Consider the following 22959-nt stretch of genomic DNA (forward strand, 5'->3'; position numbering starts at 1 on the left):
AATATATAGGAATTTATTTCTACTTCTTTTTTTTTTCTTACAGTAGAAACTGTTAGTAATAGATTAAACAAATGACATCTGTAATACATTTTTATCCAAATAAAAACAATACATGTGTCAAATTTAATGTAGAAATATTCCATATTTATTTCAATCTTAAGATACACTTTTTAAGTAAACTCACAACTCTACTGATGATAAGTAACATACAAATAATATATAACTGATAAATTTATACACTCATCTGATTCATGTTTTATTTTTCATTCGTAGCTTTGCTTTTAAAGGAAAATTTCAGTTTGAAAATAAAACCTGTTTCAGCATATAGCACTGACTCAGACAGTCTTTAGTCCTGAGTCAATCAAGTTATATTCTATTATTTCAAGTAGTTTCCTTTCTTAAAAATTACAATCACAGTGGTATTAAATCGTACACATAGTGCGTAATCTGACAAAATGGAAATTGCAACCTGTCTTCTACGTCCATGCTCAATGAATAAATTGTTCATGAAAATTATGAATAACGACAGTGCTTTATCACTTTTTAGCTAGTTCATTACTCAACCAATCGAGTCCTTCGTAAAGTCCATGTCCTTGAGTAGCACAAGTGCTTTGAATGTACCAATGACGTCCACGTAAGGAATTTAGCCCCAATTTGTCTGTAAGTTCTGCTGCAGACATAGCATTTGGTAAATCTTGTTTATTAGCAAAAACTAAGAGAACCGCATCTCTCAATTCATCTTCTTTTAGCATGTTTGCTAATTCACGTTCTGCCTCTCCAATACGTTCCCGGTCATTACTATCAACAACATAAATGAGACCTTGTGTGTTCTGGAAGTAGTGTCTCCATAGCGGTCTGATTTTATCCTGACCACCAACATCCCACACCGTAAAACATATATTTCTATACTCAACAGTCTCAACATTAAAGCCAATGGTAGGTATTGTTGTGACAATTTCACCAAGTTTCAATTTATACAATATGGTAGTTTTTCCAGCAGCATCCAAGCCCACCATTAATATTCTCATTTGCTTTTTACCAAAGAGCCGGGTAAGTAGGCTGCTAATTGTTAGGCCCATTTTGTTTGGGAAGACACTAAATTAGCCTGAAGTTACTTAAACTAATACCCTTCCACTTGGGATAATATTATTGGAACTGCGTATTATTTTACGACGTTTATGATGCTGTTAACACACCTTACGGAGGTTATTCCGGAAATAGTTGGCAAAATTGGCCACGCACACCAACTCCTAAAGTACTGATCGAAAATGCGATGATAATATTGCAGGACTTAAAATAACCATTTCTTTTTGCAATATCTAATTGTAAGCCTTGCAAACGTAGATAGATATGGTCATAAAATACACTGAATTATTATTTCAACACCCAATTCATGAGTCACAATATATGTACCAAGAACAGAATGCAACACAACGCATATTCTGTCATGTAACCTATTAACTATATAACCAAGCGCGTAATTTAAAAACAATGTGTTCTCACTTATATTTAAGGAATTTGTAAGAATATTTTTATTGTATAATTACCGCAATAAATGACCGTTTTCTAATAAATCACGAATGATATTACACAGAAATGGTCAAATGATTCTTATAGCTCTGCCAGCTTATAGCAATACACTTACATTGTTTTTGTGAAGAAAAAGCAAGGAACAAGAATATGGAGTTGCTTATATTTTTATCACTGTCAAGATTTCAATCAATAATTTGCACATCTGCATTAAAATAAATCTACATATTAAATTATATCTACGAATATGTAAACACAATATGAAATTAATAATTTTTCATTCACCGTTTGTATTTTTATTTTATCTTTCACTTGTTTGGTAATGTAATATTATTTTTAACTAATATATAATTTAAGATATTTATTTGAAAATTACTTTTTATTCCTTTCTTCGTAGGATCTATTAACATTAATGATACAAATAATTTATTATTAATTTTTCATAACTATGACAAATTATTTCACAAGTTATTCAGAAGGCAAAAAGAAGAAAAAAGTAGTGATAGAAGATTGACTTTTCTACCTAGTAATATCTGAAAATTATAAGTTATTATAAAATAACAGTTTTTTGACTGAAGATAAATATCTCGGTCTTTAAGCGTTACAAAGTCTTATGTGTAAAACACAAATAAGAAACTGCCCAGAGACGTAGGTATAAAAAGAAGAGAAATCTCTTCTCTTGTCATTTCTATTAAATGGAGACATAGCAGTGACAAGTATTAAAAATAAACTTTCTGCGGGATTAATTTATTTTTATAACATTTCTCTTTTTTGTTGCTACTTTATCTATTTTCATTAAATTGGCTCTATTTCTTGTGCATATTTTATAATAATAATTGTTTATTCGACCGGTCGCGGAGAGATGCGATCGCTAGGAAGCACGTCAACGGGAGTCGTAAATTCCCGTTACGATTAGACAATCGACGCCACGAAACTGATCGATCCCTTATTTCGATTAGGATAATAAAAGTAGTTTAATGAGTATAACACTTGGTTAACAGTTCAAAGATATTATATATTTCCAACAACTTTGTAAAGAAGATAGTTACGCTGGTGCGTAGATATGAATGAAGTTTTAAACAAAAGATTCATTCCATTTTGAAGAGCGAAGTGCGAAGGGTCTAGCGGAGCAAACATATTCGAAAAGCGTGATTGTTGTCATTGTTGATTGTTGACTGTTAATTTTTAAATAAACTTTATTGTTGAACATTGAGAGTATTTCTTGGGCAGTTACACCTTACATCACCTCATTGCGTTTACATTGAAGAGAAGGTAAGTGGCTGACCAATGATGTCTGGATCTACCGGGGAAAGATCCAGTTCAAGACATCAGTTCATTATATTTTTAGGACATGCTAAACGGCATATAATGAAAGGACAAGTAAAGACGGCATTTGATCTTATCATTGATTACCGTATAAGGGATCATATAATAAAATGTACGGAAGAAGAAGCATTTAGAATATTGGGGACTAAGAGGGAGCTAGATGCAACAAAACTAGATGCATTTATTGCTCTGCTATATGCCCGCTGTGCATATCAGGCAAAAAATGTAGATGTCTCATATTTGTGAAATAAAATTTGGAGATCTGCATTTTTTTTCAAACACAATAAGCAGGAATGACTTTGCTGAAATTATGAGGTTTATACGATTTGATAAGAAGAGCGAAAGAAGGCAACATTTACGAACCAATAAATTTGCGATGGTATCTACAGTATGGGACCAATTTACAGAGAATTCACAAAATTGTTATAAACCTAGTGCATACATTACTTTTATATAAGGAATCGCGGGAGAAAAACCATAGAATAAAACTATCAATAAATTCAGATTCATTACTACAAAAAAACTTGTCAAGTAAAAAGTTGTAAAGATTACAAAATTACGAAAATTTGTTTAAGATGCGGAAAATGTTTATGCGGCAAATGTACATTTGATAATAAGATAATTTGTGAAAAATGCAGCAAAGTTGATTAAGATATATCTTTATATAAATAAAAGTGTAATTCTATTTAAGTCTATAATCGAAATTAAACAAAAGTAAATTTGGACGAAATTTTATGAAAGTTCATCATTTTATAAATTAACCATTATTTAAGTTAAATCATAAAAATTACTTCTTTAATTCCGGCCACTTTGACCGCACACGGTAGGAATAGGTATACGTCGGTAGGTTTAGTGTTAAAAGTAAGTAATGAAACCAGAAAGGTTTGTAAAATATCAAAGGGGAACATGAGAGAGTTGCACGTGCTTAGTCCTATAAAAGAAAATAGATAGATATTAACAACGGGGACAAGATAATTGACAACGGGAATATCATTTAAATTGATTTATCCTTAAATTATTAAAAAGGCTTAATCATCACATAATTCTTTCTAAAATAAATACTTGTGGAAATTTAGAGAATTCAAGTATACTGGTAAACATGTAATTAGATTGTTTGTAAAGAGAAACAAATTAGCGTGAAGTACTTACTAATAACTTGATTGAGTGCACCAATAATACTTTCTTTAATTAAAGAAGAAGATAAATCGTTTAATCCATTATACTTTTTATGTTAAATTTAGATTAATATCAAGTGTCATGAGAAGTTATCACCGAGAAGCGTATACTTCACAAACAACAACGACCTTTAATTCTGTAGTGCGTTTATTCCAATATGTTTAACGGTGCAGTAAAAGAGCGAGTGTGAAGAAAATCAGGATTCGAAGGAAATTAGAAGACCGTTGAACGTTGAAGTTTTGAAATCTTACGAAAATGATCATCACGATATTATTCTCCTTGTTTCTTTTCGTCAGTTTGCACTACATTATTTTGCATTATGGAAAATATGGAAGAATATTAAATTCGTTACCAGGGCCTCCGATATTACCTATTATCGGGAATGTACATCATGCCCTAGTTTCATCAAGTAAGGAGAAAATGCAATTATATTTCTAAATAAATTTTATTTTATTTGAAAATTTGAACAGTTTTATTTGACTTGAATAACACGTTTGAAGTAATAGATCAACAATAATAGGCTTCGTTCATATTTGCTATGTATTATAGGTAATCTTTGGATCTTTATGAACAAAATGAGCGATCAGTATTACCCAATTTTTAAACTTTGGGGTTTCACAGCTGCACTTGTTCATACTCGTCATCCAGACGATTTTCAGGTAATTAAAAATAATACTAGATATTTATACTATTATTTATCATATCTAGATGCACAAGACATTATTTCATCATTGCGAGAAGTTTAATTAACTTTTTTTTTTACAATTCTAATTAATTCCACGTAACTAAAATTTTAATAGCATTAAACAGACATTAAAAAGAGATTAAATATTAAATTTTTTGCAAGTAAGTTAACTACATATGTTTCTCAATAATAGAGATCTATCAGTTTTTCTTTTTCGTCATCTAGATACTTTTCGGAAATACGAAATTTACTCAAAAAGGTTATATGTACAAACTTCTGGCGCCTTGGTTTAGTACCGGACTTCTTACCAGTTCAGGTATTACTTTTATTTTTCCTTTACTACGTTTCTTTTTCTACTAAAATACTAATTTTCATTTTCGTTGAACTTATTCAATTTTATTCCCTTGCTGAATTTTAAACGCCAAGTGCCATTAAGTAAATAAATAAATATAATCAGATGGAAGAAGTACACTTATGATAGGTAATAAAAATCTATGATATTTTTGTGAAGAAGTAATTATCTTCTTTGCAGGACGCAAATGGCGAATTCGCAGGAAAATATTGACACCTGCATTTCATTCCGACATGCTTAACAAATTTGTTGACGTATTTGTAAAGGAAGGAGAATACTTGGTGAAATCATTGAAGAGCGAAGAGGGAGTAGTCGTGAATGATTTATTCCATACCATTAGCAAGCATACCTTGAATATGATCTGCGGTAATTTATGAAATATACGATAATTCAATAATTACAACATTGAAAAATTCGGCGATTGTAAATGTATCGATTGACATGTATATAGGGTGGTTGGTAACTGGTGGTACAAGCGGAAAGGAGGTGATTCTACGCGAAAAAAGAAGTCGAAAATATAAAATAAAAATTTTTTTTAATTTTTTTTTTAATTTTTCCATCGAGACAACCGCACGCGTACCGAGCGCAAATTCAAAGTCGATTTTCTCGAAAACAAAGCCTCAAACGAAAAATTTTTATTCTATATCTTCGACTTCTTTTTTCGCGTAGAATCACCCCCTTTCCGCTTGTACCATCAGTTACCAACCATCCTGTATATGAAATGTATGCAAATGAGACGTCGAAATAAGTTCTCTTTTAAGTATATTGAAAAAGTTACGAAAAATTGTAAATTGTTAAACTGCGAGATCTAGATTTAAAAAATAGCGAGAGAAAATTATACAGTTAGAATGTTTTTAGATCTTTAGGAGTGTTTTAAGTTTCTAGAAATTTACCGACAAGATCAATCGATAATTTTCCAGAAACTGCAATGGGAATTTCCCTAAATGACGAAGATGAATTTCAGCACAAATATCTTAAAGCCGCGAGTGATATGGAAGGAGTCTTCGCGTACAAGTAAATAAAATTTGACAGATAATCTTTACATCCTATTATCTTATATAATGCATGCCATTACGATGATTTTTATAGAACTGCAAGGCCGTGGTTATTTTATGATTTCTTTCTCAAATTTGACCCTAAAGGATGGAGACAGTCTGAACTACTTAAAACATTACACGGTTTCACTCGAAAGGTATAAATATAACTTTTAATCATATCTTTTCTTATAACAAGTTCATCGTTCGTTTGTAAATATGGACATTGTACTATTTTTATGTCAACAAAGTTATCAGTGATAAATTTAATATTTCAGTCCAATCTTATCCATATTATTCGTACGATAATGCAGGATTTTTTTTATTGATTATCCTATGTAATAATTTTATTGATCGATAGATCTATTTACAATAGATTAAACAGGAAACGATGGTTATTTAGCGTGAACTAAATACAGCAATGTGCTATAACTAAGACAACTAAATAGTTAATTCACAACCATCGTCACCACGGTTCCAACGCTCTCTTTCACGCGGACCATCCTCCTCGACAACGCTGACAACACTCTGACTTCTCAACTTACTACTGCCTGTTAATTCGTCTTTCTCCCTTAAGCATCCCTTTATTTTTTCTCATAACCCCATCACATAAGCGTTCCGTAACGTTCTTTCCGCGTATTTATTCGATCGAAGGACCGACGACACATTGATGGAGCGCTCAGCCCATTGAAGTTGCCAAACCCTTTTGACCTGTCGGCACTCAGGCTTCCTCGCAACATTGTTTATGGTTCACCCGATATTTCTTAGACAATTTGTCCACGATACTACAATAATGAGTTGGATAATATGTTGTAGATTATCCAAGAGCGAAAAGAATATCACTATCAGAGCAACGGCCGATGTTCAACTGATTTCAACAAGAATTCAAGTGATGATAATGACAATGTTGAAAGTAATGACGTTGGAAGTATGTGAGATAGAAAGTTGAAGTACTTTTAAGAACATGTATAGCTTAACATTTTTTGAAATGTTTTTGTTTATGCGTAGTACGTAAAAGGAGACTGGCTTTGCTTGATATACTCATAGAAGCTCATCGAAATAATCAGATAGACGATGAGGGGATTAGAGAAGAAGTTGATACATTTATGTTTGCGGTGCGTTATACATGCATGCTTCTTTTTTATTTTTTTTACATTTAAACACGCTTGATATATATTTTTAATTCTTGTATAGAAAAATAATGTCGAACATAATCTTTTTTAATAGGGGCACGACACCACCGCAATAGCTGTTTGTTACATCATAATGCTTCTGGCTGAACATAAGGAGGTTCAGGTGACTTTTAACTTTCTGTTTCAGTCTTATTTCTCATTATTAAACTGCGGATTCTTATATATGCGTGGCAACAAATGCATGGAACGCGCTTAATTTGTTACGTATAGTACTAGTTATAATATTTAATAAGTAAAATAGATCTTTGCTTGGGTTTCATCTTTCTAAGACGTGCTTTTAAAAATATGAATTTATATATACATCTGTAATCTGTCTATTATTATAAATATTATACTATTACGTTAACTTTGTTTTGTACGATGGATGTATAGCGATTATGTTATAGGATCGAGTTAGGGCTGAAGTAAAAGCTGTATTGAAAGAAAATGAAGGGAAATTAAATATGTCTACTCTGCAAGATCTTTCGTATCTTGAGAGATGCATTAAGGAATCACTTCGACTTTATCCAAGCGTGCCTCGTATAGGGCGTAAGACAGAAAAGGAGCTAAAATTAGGTAAACATCGAATTACATTATATGAATCACAGAATAATTATGTTTCAGTGTTTATTTTCACGATAAAGTATTATTAATCTATTTATTTTTAATAATTGCAAACGTATTGCAACGAAACTGTCATGTTTTAAGGTAACTGTAAATTACCTTCGAGTACTGAAGTTCTCGTGGACATATATAACATTCACAGAGATCCACGATACTGGCCGAACCCGGATATCTTTGATCCCGACAGATTTTTACCTGAAAATTCCAAAAGTCGACATCCTTATGTTTATGTACCTTTTGGTGCCGGCTCAAGAAATTGTATCGGTGAGAATGTTAAGTTTAAATATTTGATAATATATAGATTTTACATGAATATAGAAGACCTTCTTTGAGTTTGACTTCTTTGAGAACAATACATTTTTTATACTGATAAATGAAGCGAATGTCTTTGCAGTTGGATTGCAAATAACGTATGATTCTCTTTAAAAGATTTTTATGTAGGAGCTTTTGGTAGGAGATTGACTACTTCTATTATTTTCTTTTTATGTAAATTTGCATTTCATCGAGTTCTTTTACTTCTTGTCTTTGTATTTTATTAAGAAAAAAACGGAATATTAACGTTCAATTAGCATCGATAAGTTGTAAAGTAAACGACAATAGTTGTAGTTACGTAACTTGAATTTTAACGAAGTCCTCCAAGAAATGAACTTTTTAACGTAAAGTTAAAAGTCTTCTTTGAACAATTGAAAAAGATATAATTAATTTTTAATTCGTAGGAAAACGATTCGCCATGTTGGAGTTAAAAATTATAATGAGTTTTCTCTTAAATAATTACTTCTTTGAATCCGTGGACTATCTTAAGGATATATCATTTCTAACGGGCATAATAATGAAACCAGCACATAGGATCCGAACGAAATTCATTCCTATTAAGGATACATGTTGATGTTGGACATATGTTGACCTTGTAAACAGCAGTGTTGATGCTAGTAATCATAACAACAATGTTTGATTTATGTTACAAATATACCTGATATGATCAGGACAAGGATGTATGTACATATATACACTGCTGCTATTTTTAAAATGATATAACGAGTGATATGTAAATTCATACTTACTTTGATTAGTTTTATTATTATAATATAAGTTATTATAATAATATAATATAGTTATATTATTATAATTTATATTTTTATATACATATAATTATTATTATATTATATTTATTTGTTATATAGTTATATTATTATATTAATGTAAGAATTCAATTAATAAAGGTACATTTTATTAAGCAATAATTAAAATTTCGTTCGAAATAAATGGTGTTTGTTGTTTGTTTATTGATTAATAAAATGAGTATGGATATTTTGCGAAAGAATAAATAAGAACAACATGACGTTTAAGTTGACGATCACTTTTAATAGTTGAAATAGGAAAACAATGTACAGATACAGAATTTACATTCCTAGCCGACGAAGGTTGCTAGATAAAATTTTAATCATGTAGTAAAAAATGAATTAAAATAAAACAGTACACTTAACGAGTGGCTTAACATTGTATCTTCTTCTTTATCTATTCGCTTATCGGTTAGTCATTTACCTAGTTACGATGACTGAATTATTTAGTTATAATTATGCCTTCTCTGTATAGACACACAGGTGTGAATACGTAATGGAGATTCTTAAAAGCTATACAATGTTTGTGTTTTATCTCTTTACTTTGGTTTTAAAGTAAGGACTAGTATGTTGAGCTTCGCTCTGTCTCTGTGTGTAGAAATGAATAAGCAAATAAAAAAATGAATCGATACGACGAATTCTGGCGAAGTTCCTTCTTCTGTAGGGGGAAAAAAGGGGCAAAGCTCGATAACGTTAAGCCACGAGAGGCGATGTTATCGTGTTAAGTTAACGATTAAAGATGCGTGCGAAGATTATCCAAGTGTATTCGACGAGCGTTGCTCTTTCGCTTTTATTCGCCGTGACGTTATATTCGGGGAAATACGATCACATTCGCTATGAGCATATAGCTTAAATAGAAGTTAAATTACGAGTATAAACATCGAATACATCGTAATACGACGTACACAATCGAGTATTCTTCTTGTCATCCTATATGATTTATGGTCGCGTGAGATGCACGTACGAAAATATTCGCGGATATGTTATGAACGAAAACAGCCTCTCAAGAGCTTTCAGAATGTTATTTTAAATAAAATGAAATGTATTATACAGTAGCCTGAATCATTCGATGTTAACCCATTAAGGACCAACGTTGCATTAACGTAACATTTTATTTTCAAATTTTCAAGACATTCGAATTTTCACAGTTTCAAATTTGTTACTGTGCAATAATATTGCGCTTACGTATTTTACACGCATTGTTTCATTGCGTCGTACTGAATGGGTTACACACGGTGTATTGTACAAGTCGATGCAATCATAAGAGAATCGTGAAATTCATTGAAGTATGTTCCAGAGAATGGCGAACGATATATCCCGCGAATAGTCACGTTTAGGAATATTACACGCGCGACCATAATATTACACATTCTAATTAATTTAAGTGCGATGAAGGCACGAGGCGTGTGTTATTGAATCTTGTGCAGAGGGTGCAGTGAAACAAGCACAAGGAGAGGAATAATATTTGTCGAGCATTGCCAGGTTCGCAGTTCGCGGCTTATCTACGAATATTTTTCCTTAAGGCGAATCAACGTCAGAAACGTTATCGATGATATATACACAGACGACAAGCGAAGCTCACAGAGTAATGTTATACCGTTTAGAATTGGAAATGTAATTTAGAATTAGAATGTAAAAATACTATGTATATATACAAGTAATTAATGCGTACCAGTTGCTTGGTAGCTTAGTTTATATTACACGATTTCCTTTTTCCTCCCATTCTTTCTTCGCTTTTTTTTCTCTTTCGTCGGAGAATTCCTTCTTCCCCTCTCCGGTAATTTTTTTTTTTTTTTAATCGGTTGTACTTATGAACAGCGATGATTGCTCCAAAGAATGACATTGCATCGTAAATTCTGATCAGAAAAAATTAGCCGTATCGGCGGCCCGCGTAACAATAATATCGTTCTCATTAAGTTTCATATATTTATACATCAAGAATGTCGATTTTTCTTTATTGGCACACAAACGGAAGCAACATATATCTGATGATACGCTTAACGATATATCGTTTATCAGTATCGCTCGATATACGCGATATATTCTTCTCTTTCTTTTGTTTGGACGCGCAAGAAACCTACTTTGAGATTTTTTAACCTTTAAATTTTGTATCGATTCTTATTATTCTCATTTGTAACAAAGCAAACGTTTAAATAAATTTCGATCGAATACTTCACAGATTCAAAGTTGTTCATTTCGTTACTCGTTTGGTAGTTATCACATAACTATGCGAATTTTGAAAAAGTACATTCGAAAAAGTTTCTCAAAGCGATCGCTCGTTTTCTGTTTGGAGCGCGAGATTTCTCGCCTGTCGATTCGCAATGAAACGCAACAATCGATTATCGAGATCGACGAATATCGTAATTGAATGTTTTTCGTGTTTCGTTCTAACGAATAAGAAATCCGAAATCGAATATAAAATCGAGTCGTCCGAACAGCATTAAAAAATGACAAAAAACGGCTCGTGTATTTTGTAAACCAGTCTTCGCCTCTTGTGTGGAAATGGTAATTTGGAACGGATAAGTTCGTTACGGTAAAATTCGTCACGTCACTTTCGGCGATTTATTGTAAACTCTCGAGTTTTGTCGCAACTTCATGCCGTTTCTGCGCAGCGCCCTCGTATTATAAAATTCAACGACATGTAAGTATAATCGCAATAGCATCGTCGGCGAGAGAATCATTCTTCTTTCTTTTATATTCGTCTTTTTTTCCGTTGTATGTTATATCTTTCTTTTAAAAGAGGAAAGAATAGAAAAAACGAATACGAAGAAAAAACATCAAAAGTCGATACGAACATTTACCTAGTTACGAAAGCTCTCGATCGTTTTTCTTAAATTTGATATTTTAATTCGTTTATGCATTTCATTTCTTTTTCAATTTTTTCCCTTTTGTTTTCTTGTCTATCTAAGTTTCATATATGTACATTATATACATGTAAAACGGTTAATTTATATATATATCCTCGTATCTTAATGATTGTATAATTAGGATTGACTATGTCTTAGAATAATCAACGGAATTATTAATTATTGTGTAAAATATCAAATATCGTACTGTTAGATGGTATGTCCATCTCCAAGGTACCATTTTGGACGAATATCGGTCCGTCTAACATGCCTAGCACTTTGATGAGCAAATACTTTGGAGATTACATAATCTAATAATATCAGGTAATATTAGGTATAGATGATTTTCGTTAATTACAAATATAAAACATGTATATGTAAATAGAATTCTTAATTATGCGCAAACATGATCTCTAATTGAGCATACGTGAATTTTATCATCAGTCTAAGCCGAACGGTGCGGCTCCATACACAACAGCAGCGGTTAACAATACACGTTTCTTTTTTATTTTCTTTAAGCTTTGTAGAATCTACCGTAACAAATCAGTGTCCTCCCCGATTAATGAAATAACAATAGCGCATGCTACGAAAACGTTATTATTCGTAAAACTTTCAAACAGTTCTCAAGCATAAAACACACATGACAACGGCGCAGAAAAGTATACAATATATCGATTCTGTGAACGACACCCTTCCGGTTTCTTTCTCTTTCCTTCTTTGTTTGCTGCATGTGCAAATTTATTCTTTCGTTTTCCTTCCTATGTTACGTGTGCGTATTCAAGGATACCCTACACAGAGACACCACAGGAAACTCGAAATCGATCCAATTCACGAATCGATAGCTCGATCGATGATCGCGGTAGAACGGAGAGTGAAAATAGTGTAGGATGCGATTGATTGTCGACAACTATCGTTCACGCTGGATCCGGTTTCGAGATTCCGACGTAAGTATGATTGCTCGGGATATACATGCCTTTCTACGCAGCGATTCTCGTGTTAATCTAATTTCGCGCAGTTTGGCACGAGTTTCAATTTAGCGCGTACGCGCGAACGTGTTTGTGCTTGGATATGCGTGTGGCGCCGCCGCGTCATTGCGTATCTGTAGAGCAACCTTACTTATTACGTATTCCTTAACTTACATCCATACGATACGCGAGCCAAATTAGAAGCGGAATGACAGTTACCAGGGACGTGCGTAGTTTTCTCAACGTAATCTCTCGATGATCATACACAACATAGCGAACATCGATTCACGTTCTTTTCTTTTATCTTTTCTCTTTTCTTGCTCTCGTTATCTCACTGTTCGAATTCATTGGAAGAAATTCCGATTGGGCGCGTATCGATCGTAACGATCTTCCTTTCATGGAAATTGAACGAAACTTACATCTTATTGACCGACTTTTTAATACGAGCTTTTGTCACTCGTGGCGCTTCACGCGTCATCGTGTGTTTGCGAGACTTTCTCTCTCTCTTTCTCTCTTTCTCTCTCTCTCTCTCTCTCTCTTACAATAGGCCAAACATATGCAGTGTCTTTTTGTATCTCTTTTTTTTCTTTCTTTTCAAAAATATATGTCGACTACTTAGGCTTTCGATAAACGGAAAGACGTTGTCTCGTCCGATAACTGGAATAATTCTTCCTCTTTTTTTTTTTCTTTTCTTCCAGATATAATACGTGGCCTAGCGTGTAATAATCCTATACAATACTTCATTATAGCTTAGGTAAAGTGAGACCCTCATATGATCCATTTTCTTTAATTACTTGTTTTTTTTCTGGAGTGTGTGAAACGCTGAGACATATCGCACTATTTACAAGGATAATCAATTTTTAATGGAAACAAATGCAAAAATATATATATATAAACATTTAGTTGAACTACGTTTTTTCTGTCTTATAGTTTTGCATAAAGATCCCCATCTTTTTTATGCAAAAATGCAACTTCTAACTTGGCTGTGCCAGGGAAATAGTTTACTCTTAACTAAACTCATACTCGTATAATTAAACTTATGTACTATTGTCTTTTTTGAAGATATCACTACTCCAAGACACTCACTTTTACTTCTTTGCTTTCTACCTGTTTGTCTGTCTTTCCTACTTCTTTTCTCTTTCTTTAAATTTCTGTTGTGTATAGATTTCACTGATTATGTTGATTACATTTCCTCTCAGAATTTTTTTTTTTTTTTAGTAATATCATATCGTTTCGTTGCGATATTATACCTTCGTCTGGATAGAATATATAGATGGCTTTTAAGTTATTACCGTCTTGGGAAAATATGTGTAGCAACATGTCTTTTTTCTTTCTGTCAATAATAAGTCAACCGTTTTCACGTGATATAATAATTGTCATATCAATTAAATATAAAAAAGTTTCGTATTTTTTCGCGGCACAGAAATCAAAATTTGGCAGTGGCGTCGTATCGTAATATCGTAGTTAAAAAGAAAGTTACTTACTAGCTATCTTTGTAAATATCACTGCTAATCGATAACTAATAATATTTGTAAATATTTGGCATATTCTTTTTGTAAATTCAGTCGCAAATATCATCGATCGTACCGCGTAATAATAAATCGTTAGTAATCGTTTATTTACTACAAAAAGTGCCAGAATGATAAAACTACATATAACAAGATAGAAAAGAAAATTAGCACTCGCTGGATGTCACGTGAAAACCGTTTACACTATAAACATTCTGCTTATTGTTCGTTCGTATTTGTGCTGCAATTGTAATTGTAACATAACGAAACATCAATTATTTCCATCGGAGAAAGGAAAAACTTTTTCATCGCACGCATGAAATAGAATTAACGCGTCAATTGTTTTGTAGTATTCGTCATTTTGTTTCGCGCCAATTCTCTTGACAATAGTGGCGTACAATATAGCGCCTACGTAAATGTGTTTCACGATACAATGCAATCAATTAAACTATTCGTATTAATATTGACTTTAGGAATTCGGCAGTGAGAAATTGCAATTTCTACGTATTTCAAAATTCACAATTCGAAAAAGTAAAACGATCACTCGATAACGTTCGTAAAAATAGAACAAGTTACGAGTCGAAAATAAGATGAGCGATCTAAAAAACTTACGATATGCAAAACACATTTCGTACCTACATATTTGTCTGTAGTATACAGAAAGCGATACTCGCGAAGAGAAAGAAACAGTTGTTCAAATTTCGGGTCGAGTCTGTTCTTGGAAAATTGAGTTTTATGGAAAGTTTCGTTTGCATCATTCTCCTAACCACGAGAGTCGAAAGAAGCGGGCGAATCGCGTCTCAAATGCGAGCCTCACAAAAGCCAGACTGATCAACTCCGCCTTTTATAAATTTCTTAATTATATTATATAAGTATACGATTAATATTCAATTCTCAAGAAACAAACGATTTCCATAAGTTCATTCATCGCAAGAAAACCATATAAATAGATAAATTTGGCAAAGTCGCGTTTCTAACATCATCGCCTTTCAATTTACGGAGTACATCAACGTGGCTTCTGAACGATTCATGTGTCAAACAATATATCGATCTGTCAAAGTATAATAAGCTCGAGAAGGCCGAAGCGAAATCACTTGTACATTTCGTGCATTGTCTTAGAATTCCCTTACCTAAACGTCTCTTAGCATTGTAGTACTTATCGTGCAATTTGAGTTCGTTCCTCAAACTTACGCGTTTCCATCCATCGACTATACGTAGCCTACTCCATTTCTCGTAACTAGCTTTCCTGCTTATCGCATGTATCACCATTTTTTCCTCTTCGAGTATGAACCGTTCACACCGTTAACACAGAGAACGCGTCTTGTAATGAGCAAGAGGGAAAGGGAAGAAGGAAATCAGTTGGTCTGCTATACATCGATTGCAAACGTCGTCAACTGTTTCCCTGTGTAAAACGATTGTCTCGCTTCCTCTTCAGAATTTCAAACAAGAATCTGTCCGCCAGTGCATCGATGTTTTGTTGGCTAATTTCAAAACGAAACTGTGGACGGTCGGACTTATTTATAAAAAATAAAAAAAAAAATAAAAAATGGAAAGAAAGGAATTGAAGAGATTACGCGAATTACGTCGCTACAAAATAATGAAGTAGCATTACTGTGTTCATTAATGCTGCGACTGATGCGAAATCTGATAGGGCCTCGATGGTATTATCGATTTAAATTGAGATTACTTTCAAAAGCGCTATTTTTCGAAAGATATCTTACTGACAAATAGCTAGCATTCATCGTATTTTGAATCTCTTTAACAAAACGAAAAGAAGTATACAAGTGCAACTGATTATATCGTAAATATAACGTATTCTTCAAAGAAGAATTTAAAGGTCGTTATATATTGTTGCGGCTCGTGAAGTTCCCTGATATTTCGTTTCATTAGTACATTTCCTCTTCCTAATGTACGTATTCTAATTTACTGTTGGATCGCATGAGTATATCCAGTTGATGTCCCAACGAGTAAAACGTAACTTAACCCGACTATACAGTCCGTAACGTACCGCTGTATCCTCTTCGGCGAAGAAACGAGCACTTCGAGTCGAGTTTCTTCCATCCATAAGTTCGTCGTTTTCCATTTAGTTCACGTTTAAAACGTTTTTACGTATCACTACGAAGTCGTCACAAAGAAGTAAAAAACTGCACGAACAAGCGCGACTAAAAGCCATAAAACTAAAAAAAGAGAAAAAGGAAATGGATATAGAAAAGAAGAAAATAAAGAAACCACTGACAGCATGCTAGAACTGTGGTGTCACGGAGATATCTTCCGAGTCGATTGCAGCGTGTTTGTTCACCGGGCGTCGATCGTTCTTCTTAACACGTGATATGCGAAAAACGTAATTGTACGATCGATCCATAGTACGATCCAAGTTCGAGGTACGTATCTTCGATAATCGTGTCCGCGAAAAACCAACGAAACCAGCGCGTAAGGAATGCGTTTACTGCGTCTTGCAACGGCGTTACCGCGTGCTTCTTAAAAATTACGTATAGAAACCGCAACATCTCGGTTCCTCTTTCTCTCTCTCTTCCTATTTACATACTTCTGTTACTTTCTTTCGTGTTCAAGGAGGATAATATGTACGAGAAAAGGTCGTCGGAGCACCCACACGAAACTCATGATCGCACACAAACGTAGCCGAAAAAGATTCTGCGATTCAAGGTCCTCGCACGATATCGAACCGATATAATCATAGTACATGTAGCTCAGTGTGACGCCTGGAACGATGAACGGAGGTTGAAGATCCGCGAAGTAGTTCCATGGTCAACAGCCACAGGTCGAGATGTGTATTAGAGCCGAGTGGTTCGTTCTGTCACGGTGATAGTCTCGTCCCTTGGTACAGCACGGTATTTACCACGCACCGAACTAGGGCCGAATATCGGTGATCCTCAGACAAGATGTCCATCGATATCAGAATAAGCTGGTGTAGGGGTGAATGTTGATAATGGGTGGCCATGAGTGTGCGCGTTGCTGGATACCGACCGAGCAAAAGTGGTAGGTGGTGGAGGTACCGATGGTGGTATCGGTGATTTTGAGCCAGCGGTCATCACGGTTACATCCGGTGGAGGGACTGGACGTGGTAGGGTCCTGCTACGTGTCAGCGTGCTAGTCCCGCTGCCCATGTGGCTCGACATCATATGTCCGGTCGGACTCATGGATGTATAATAACTACCCGAGCCTGGTTCACCAACCACCGGAATCGGACTATGATTCGTTTCGTAGCCCATGTAGCGGCCATTGTCGATCTCCACGCTGTAAAAGTTCACGTCGTTCGGCGGCGCTGGACTGGGGTTTCCGATGTAACTCGATTTTGAAACTAAAACGAAGAGAAGCTGTGCTGAGTAAGCATTTTTTCGTGCGAAGAGAGGCGCAACTTCAGAGGTTTAATGCTTAACTTCCACGGTGAAATGGAAATATGTTAATTTTCTGATAAACCATGTTACAGCTTTGAGTTCTGAAGAACTTCTGATAAGACTGCTGAAGGAATTCTACGCCCGAAAGATAAGATCTTCTAAAATTTCTGAATGCGAACTTTAAGAAATTTACCAGAAAGTGTACCACTGGCCGTTGTTCTCTGCGGCGGTGAATCCATACTCATCGGTGGTTGAATGTGGTTGCTACGGCGACCAAGAGTTCCTTGATGATGTACCTGCATCTCCATGTTCCCTTTCCCAAAATCTTGTATAGTTTGATCTATCAAATACGTGCTAGCTGCGGTTTTTCGTCCCTCGTCCTGTTACGTCGGTGAAAGAGAAGAGAGAAAGCGTTTCGTTAAATTAACGTATCCAAAGTTAAGGAAAACCTGAAATTTTTCTACGAGATTATTAACGCAAGATTAAGATTATAAACGCAACAAAACGAATCATTAATTGAACAATTTCCTGGAATTTTGTGTTCCTACTGTTCGTAGCGTATCAGTATGAATTGTAAATAAGTACTTTACCAGTTTCACATGCATTAAAGCGATACTTCGCGCTGCTGTATCGACATTAACTTCATCATTCTGATACATTACGAGTATTCTCGGTATGTTTTACGTGCATGGAAACTACCTCTAAACATCCACCCTGTAACCTGCCTATATTTAAGGGTACTGCAAGAAATGAAGTTAAGATTCTCTTAAAAATGGAAATATTATTGGTAGAGTTCTGATTCAAACAAATTCGCACTACGTGGTGAAGCTTTAAAGAAAGATTCTCTAATCGTGAAACAAACTAAGATGTAATATTAAAAGAAGAAAAAAAAGTAGAACTACGTGTTGAAGCTTCAAAAAAAAATTGTCTAATCGTGAAACAAAGTAAAATATGATATTGAAGGAAAGAAAAAAAAAAAGAAGAAATACTGCCAATCTACATGATGAAATACCAATGCAAGAAAGAGATCGGAAGATTCTAAGCGCGATTTCTATGGAGAGAAGGAACGAAAAAAGAAAATAATAGAAGCGAAGGGGGTCCGAAACGGAAGCAAAACGGAACAGAAATGTGTTAATAGAACTCAAACCTACCCTCCGGCATTACTTGTTACTAAGAACATACTGACTGATCGCACTGACCACGTAATCGTTAGTGTCGAAGTTAACGTCGCTCTTCTCATCGGAAACCGAACTTAACTCGCCGGTCATGGTGTCTCCATTCACGGTCGATGGTGCGTACATATCCGCTGTTTGTGATTTGTTTATTCCTGCGCAAAGATAGGAACACATATTACAAAATATTTAAGATTGCTGTTTCCTTTGTCTTTTCATAACATTAACACGCCTATCACAAGTATCATAACATCTTTAGAATCAAGCGAACAGGTTCGTCAAATTTTCATTAATTTGACAGCAACGATGTGCTAGATATACATTATAGAATAACTTAAATGTAAATAATCTTATTTCTCATAAAGTGTATATATATATATATATCTTTCAGACGACGAAGAAGACTGGAGCAAAATGTTCACTGTACATAAATTAACTTACGAGATTTATTTCGCTTTCTCATAATGTACCACAACACGATGATGAAGATATTAATGATTAAAAAGATGAGGGAGGTTGCTGCGAACGTATAGATATAATTCATTGTAAAATCCCCTTTTTCCAAGAGAACGTCCGGCAGGTTCTCCGCGTTATTCGGTCCTGCAGGATAAAAGCAGAAAAAAGACAAATATAGGGTTGAGTGATTATATTTACCGGAACGTTGGGCCTTCTTTTTCGATTTTAATGTAGCAAAGACTATGGGCACAGCAATGAGTAGGCAAACAGAGGCAGAAACAGTGATGATAATGACGATGATGTAGGAAGAATTAATCTCGCTGGATGTCACGTCGGTAGGTGGAGCCTCCCCTGTAAGCCAAGCCAACGCCCCATCACCGAATTGTTATTCATGCAACGACACAGTCCACAATGGTTAGTTACAATTTTAGCATTCGGATCGATCGATTATTAAACGATTGCCGTCGCGTCCGCGACGTTTAATTAGCGCGCCTAAGTCCATCAGCAATGGTAATACTTTGTCCGAGACTTCATCGTTACAGATATTACGACTATTAATCAGCTTACGCTACGTAATAGCAGTTAAATACTGGTAATTATGATAATCGATATTTCTCGTTAGGTGAACTCTAACAAATGCTGCTTCACCGTCGTTGATTGTTAATTAGAGCTTCACGTCCGATGTCGTTAAGCTAGGCATTTCATTAGACGTCGTGCCGATTTCGTTTTATTTTCGATTTGCTTTTTTAGCAGAGAGAGATCGAGATGCGATGATTGAAGCACGAATAAGATATGATATGAACTTAATGCAAAATGCGGACATCTTTTGTTATATAAGCTACGATTCATTATTTTCTTGTGACAATTTCAATGTACATGCGCAATCGTTTTTAATAGGGCGAAAGTTTGATTTGGAAGAGGAAGTATAACTGGTATAATGAAATACGAACGGAGGAATGTTCGTTGGATTTTCTGCAAAGCAATTATTTAATAAAGCAAGCAAAATCCATTATATTTCCTCCACCATACCAAGCGGTTGTATCTTTCGTCTCAACTTGAAGACAATTGCATGTAAACATTTAAATTAGAACTGTTCATGGAAATATTCTCACTTTCTCACGAATGAAATGATGATACTTTTACTTAAGCGAGCTACTTCATTACTATTATAAATGGATTAGATGCGTCCCAGTAATATTCTTACTATTTCCCTTGAACCAAGCAAATATTCTTTAAACAAAAATACGATTTATATCTCAAATTACTGTTACTTTACTTTACTTCTATTCTACTAAAGGGCAATCTATATGTAATCTAATGTATTTAATAAGAAAACGTATATTTCTAAGAAGTACGACTACCATATAATATCATATGTCGTTCAATCTAAAAATTGTTAGTCGAACCGTTTTCAATGTCTCAACAGTTTTAAACGGTTCTTTATGTTAGCCTGGTTAGAATGGTCATAATCTAAAATGGCAATTTTGCCCTAATAAAGCAGCTACTACGGCATATAGTGTTAGGTTTATGATATTCTAAATACGAAAAACGAGAAAAGAAGATAACTTACGTAGCGTCTGAACTTTGACTAGGTCCGGTAGAAAGCCACTGTCCCCCTTCTCGTTAATGGCTTTTACGCTGAACACGTAGTAAGTCCCGAGGGACAATGCCGTTATCGTGGTTTTATATTCTCCCGGTGATACATCCAGATAGTGATATCGATCCTCATAGTCGAGAGCTTGCCGCCAACGTATCTGATAGGAGGTTGGCAAACCGCCTTCGAATCCTCTTTTCCACATTAGGGTGACGGAGTCATGGGTGACGTTATAGACCTCGAGGTCGGTCGGCTTGTCTGGCGGCGACGTCACGTCCAGGTGTATGATATCCGTCGACTGTCCCATTTTGTTCATCGCACGGCACTCGTATTTCCCGTAATCGTGCGACGTCACGCGGAAAATGGACAGCGACGACTCGGAAATTAATTCGCTTAGCTGCAAAAAGAGCAACACAAGCGTGTTCGTTTGGCGAGATTGCACGGCGGGACGATCAATTTTCGCCGGGGTAAATAACGTTTCGGGCTTTCTCGTGGTTTCCGGTGGGTAACGCTTTCCGAAATTGACAAAAAGGACGCTCGGTTACGTGGATTATTCGAGCAATTTTCAAATTTCGGAATTATCCATTCGTAAATCGAGTACGTTAGGATATCTACAGTGACTTTTCACTACGTAAATACTATTTTTATTTAAAAAAGCGCGTATCTCTCTTTGCGTAACAACCGATAAATTAGATAATGGCGAAATTTAAAGTTGCAGAAATATTTACGAATTAATTGAATTGATCGAAAACAAGAGAATGAAATTATGTTTTGCGAATGGTAATTCACGTACAATCGAAAGTTCAATGTAGAAAGCACATTTTCTAGTTTTAAAGCAGTTTTTAGGGAGTAGAATGGAAATCTTCTAATTTCTAAAATTCTACAGTTAAGATGAAACTTACGTCAGTGTGGGTAATGCCATATTTATGCTCTGTAACATTAGGTAGTAAAGTTTTTCCATTAAATGTCCAGGAGAATCGTGGCAAAGGGGAACCCCGAGCTTTGCAGTACAAATGCACGTTTATCCCTTTATTTGCTGCTGCTCTTCTCGTCAACGGTGTATTCATCATTTGTGGTTTAACTGTATCAATATATTATTTTATTGAAAAAGAAAGACAAATATTCAAATCGAAAGTTATTATCGACGATCAAATTGTACGTACAGTTTGTAACGAAAAGTATAGGTTCGGAGGTAACGTTTCCGATTCCATTGTTAACTTTGCACTGATATTCTCCGACGTCTTCCTGATCAGGGTTTTCGATGTGGAGATAAGAAGTTTTGTTGATAAAAGAGGTAGAATATCGACCAGAGAGCTCCGAGTTGGAGCCAACTTTCTGCCATGTGACATACTCGTCTCCTATGGGGCTGCCATCCACTTCGCAGAACAATTTCGCTTCGATTCCAGGAGGATACACTATCCCTGACGTCGAGGTGCGTTTAATTTTTGCAGAGTCTGGAAAACGCACGGTACACACGGAAATATTAATTTCTCTAGCGACGAAATACGATCGTTTAAACGTTTAGAGATACAAATAACATGTAACTACGATGATCATCATATTGTTGTAAAATTTCAGAATTTTGAAATGCAAAAATTTGTAAATCTTCCAATTTTAAATTCTACAAATATTGTATCTAGCATCGTTTGATCATTCGAAATGAAACTTACATTGAACAGTTAAGTTCAATTGATAAAACGTCGTTCCCTCCTCGTTAGTTGCTTCGCAAATATAAGTTCCAGCATCGTGACGATCCAGTTTAGTGATATTTAAGGTAGAAGCGCGAACAGATATCCTTCTGCTATTGCTGACCAATGGTAAACCATCCCTAGTCCACGTGTATCTTATCTCATTAGGATTTCCCATAGCAGAAACAGAAATCACGAAAGGTTCAGCCTCCATTCCAATCAATTCGTAAGGTTCGATCGAGGAGAATATCGGCTTGTCTATAACAAACGGTTAAAACTATACTCTCCGTCTACAATTAACGTTAACAATTAACTTGGATAAGCCAAAAACATAAAAAAACAGCCGACCTTAATTTA

The 22959-nt window shown here is 34.8% G+C and overlaps 3 protein-coding genes across 6 annotated transcripts in view; 1 reads left to right on the forward strand and 2 right to left on the reverse strand.

Annotated features, from left to right (window-relative positions):
- Positions 1-26: 26 nt before the first annotated feature.
- Positions 27-1450, reverse strand: LOC117231222 (ADP-ribosylation factor 2). The gene has a single exon (XM_033489432.1). It carries the CDS (start codon positions 1077-1079, stop codon positions 537-539), a length of 543 nt encoding a protein of 180 aa, XP_033345323.1. The 5' UTR covers positions 1080-1450; the 3' UTR covers positions 27-536.
- A 2748-nt stretch (positions 1451-4198) lies between these two features.
- On the forward strand, positions 4199-8956 carry LOC117231407 (cytochrome P450 4C1-like). Its single transcript, XM_033489834.1, has 12 exons — positions 4199-4441; positions 4582-4691; positions 4943-5033; positions 5250-5435; positions 5990-6083; positions 6159-6261; positions 6920-7031; positions 7112-7218; positions 7331-7399; positions 7683-7851; positions 7984-8163; positions 8616-8956. The coding sequence occupies exons 1-12, from the start codon at positions 4288-4290 to the stop codon at positions 8783-8785; spliced, it is 1545 nt and encodes a 514-aa protein (XP_033345725.1). The 5' UTR covers positions 4199-4287; the 3' UTR covers positions 8786-8956.
- Positions 8957-9240: 284 nt separating this feature from the next.
- Positions 9241-22959, reverse strand: part of LOC117231209 (nephrin) — a 483663-nt gene continuing 469944 nt past the window's right edge. The window contains exons 11-19 of one of the 4 annotated variants that reach the window (XR_004492918.1): positions 22585-22860; positions 22078-22368; positions 21817-21995; positions 20891-21311; positions 19306-19464; positions 18892-19019; positions 17886-18072; positions 13048-17655; positions 9241-12962 (exon numbers count right to left, since the gene is read on the reverse strand). Coding sequence is in view for 3 of the 4 variants with exons in the window: in XM_033489406.1 (XP_033345297.1) it covers positions 17228-17655; positions 17886-18072; positions 18892-19019; positions 19306-19464; positions 20891-21311; positions 21817-21995; positions 22078-22368; positions 22585-22860 (2069 nt within the window). In the remaining variant the exon portion in view is untranslated. Of the gene's footprint in view, positions 17656-17885; positions 18073-18843; positions 19020-19305; positions 19465-19518; positions 19672-20890; positions 21312-21816; positions 21996-22077; positions 22369-22584; positions 22861-22959 lie in introns of those variants that run through there. The other 3 variants (XM_033489407.1, XM_033489406.1, XM_033489408.1) reach the window with 3 other exon arrangements.

This window comes from Bombus vosnesenskii, unplaced genomic scaffold (genome assembly GCF_011952255.1).
Source record: "Bombus vosnesenskii isolate JDL3184/JDL3185 unplaced genomic scaffold, Bvos_JDL3184-5_v1.1 scf7180000013272, whole genome shotgun sequence".
Lineage (NCBI taxonomy): Eukaryota > Metazoa > Arthropoda > Insecta > Hymenoptera > Apidae > Bombus > Bombus vosnesenskii.

What these genes read in the sequence shown, in the direction of transcription:
- LOC117231222 (XM_033489432.1), bottom strand. Translation starts at nt 1,079, where the DNA reads ATGGGCCTAACAATTAGCAGCCTACTTACCCGGCTCTTTGGTAAAAAG.
- LOC117231407 (XM_033489834.1), top strand. Translation starts at nt 4,288, where the DNA reads ATGATCATCACGATATTATTCTCCTTGTTTCTTTTCGTCAGTTTGCAC. An exon ending in CGGACTTCTTACCAGTTCAG is followed by an intron (nt 5,034 to 5,249) that starts GTATTACTTTTA and finishes TCTTCTTTGCAG; the next exon opens with GACGCAAATGGCGAATTCGC. An exon ending in CTGAACATAAGGAGGTTCAG is followed by an intron (nt 7,400 to 7,682) that starts GTGACTTTTAAC and finishes ATTATGTTATAG; the next exon opens with GATCGAGTTAGGGCTGAAGT.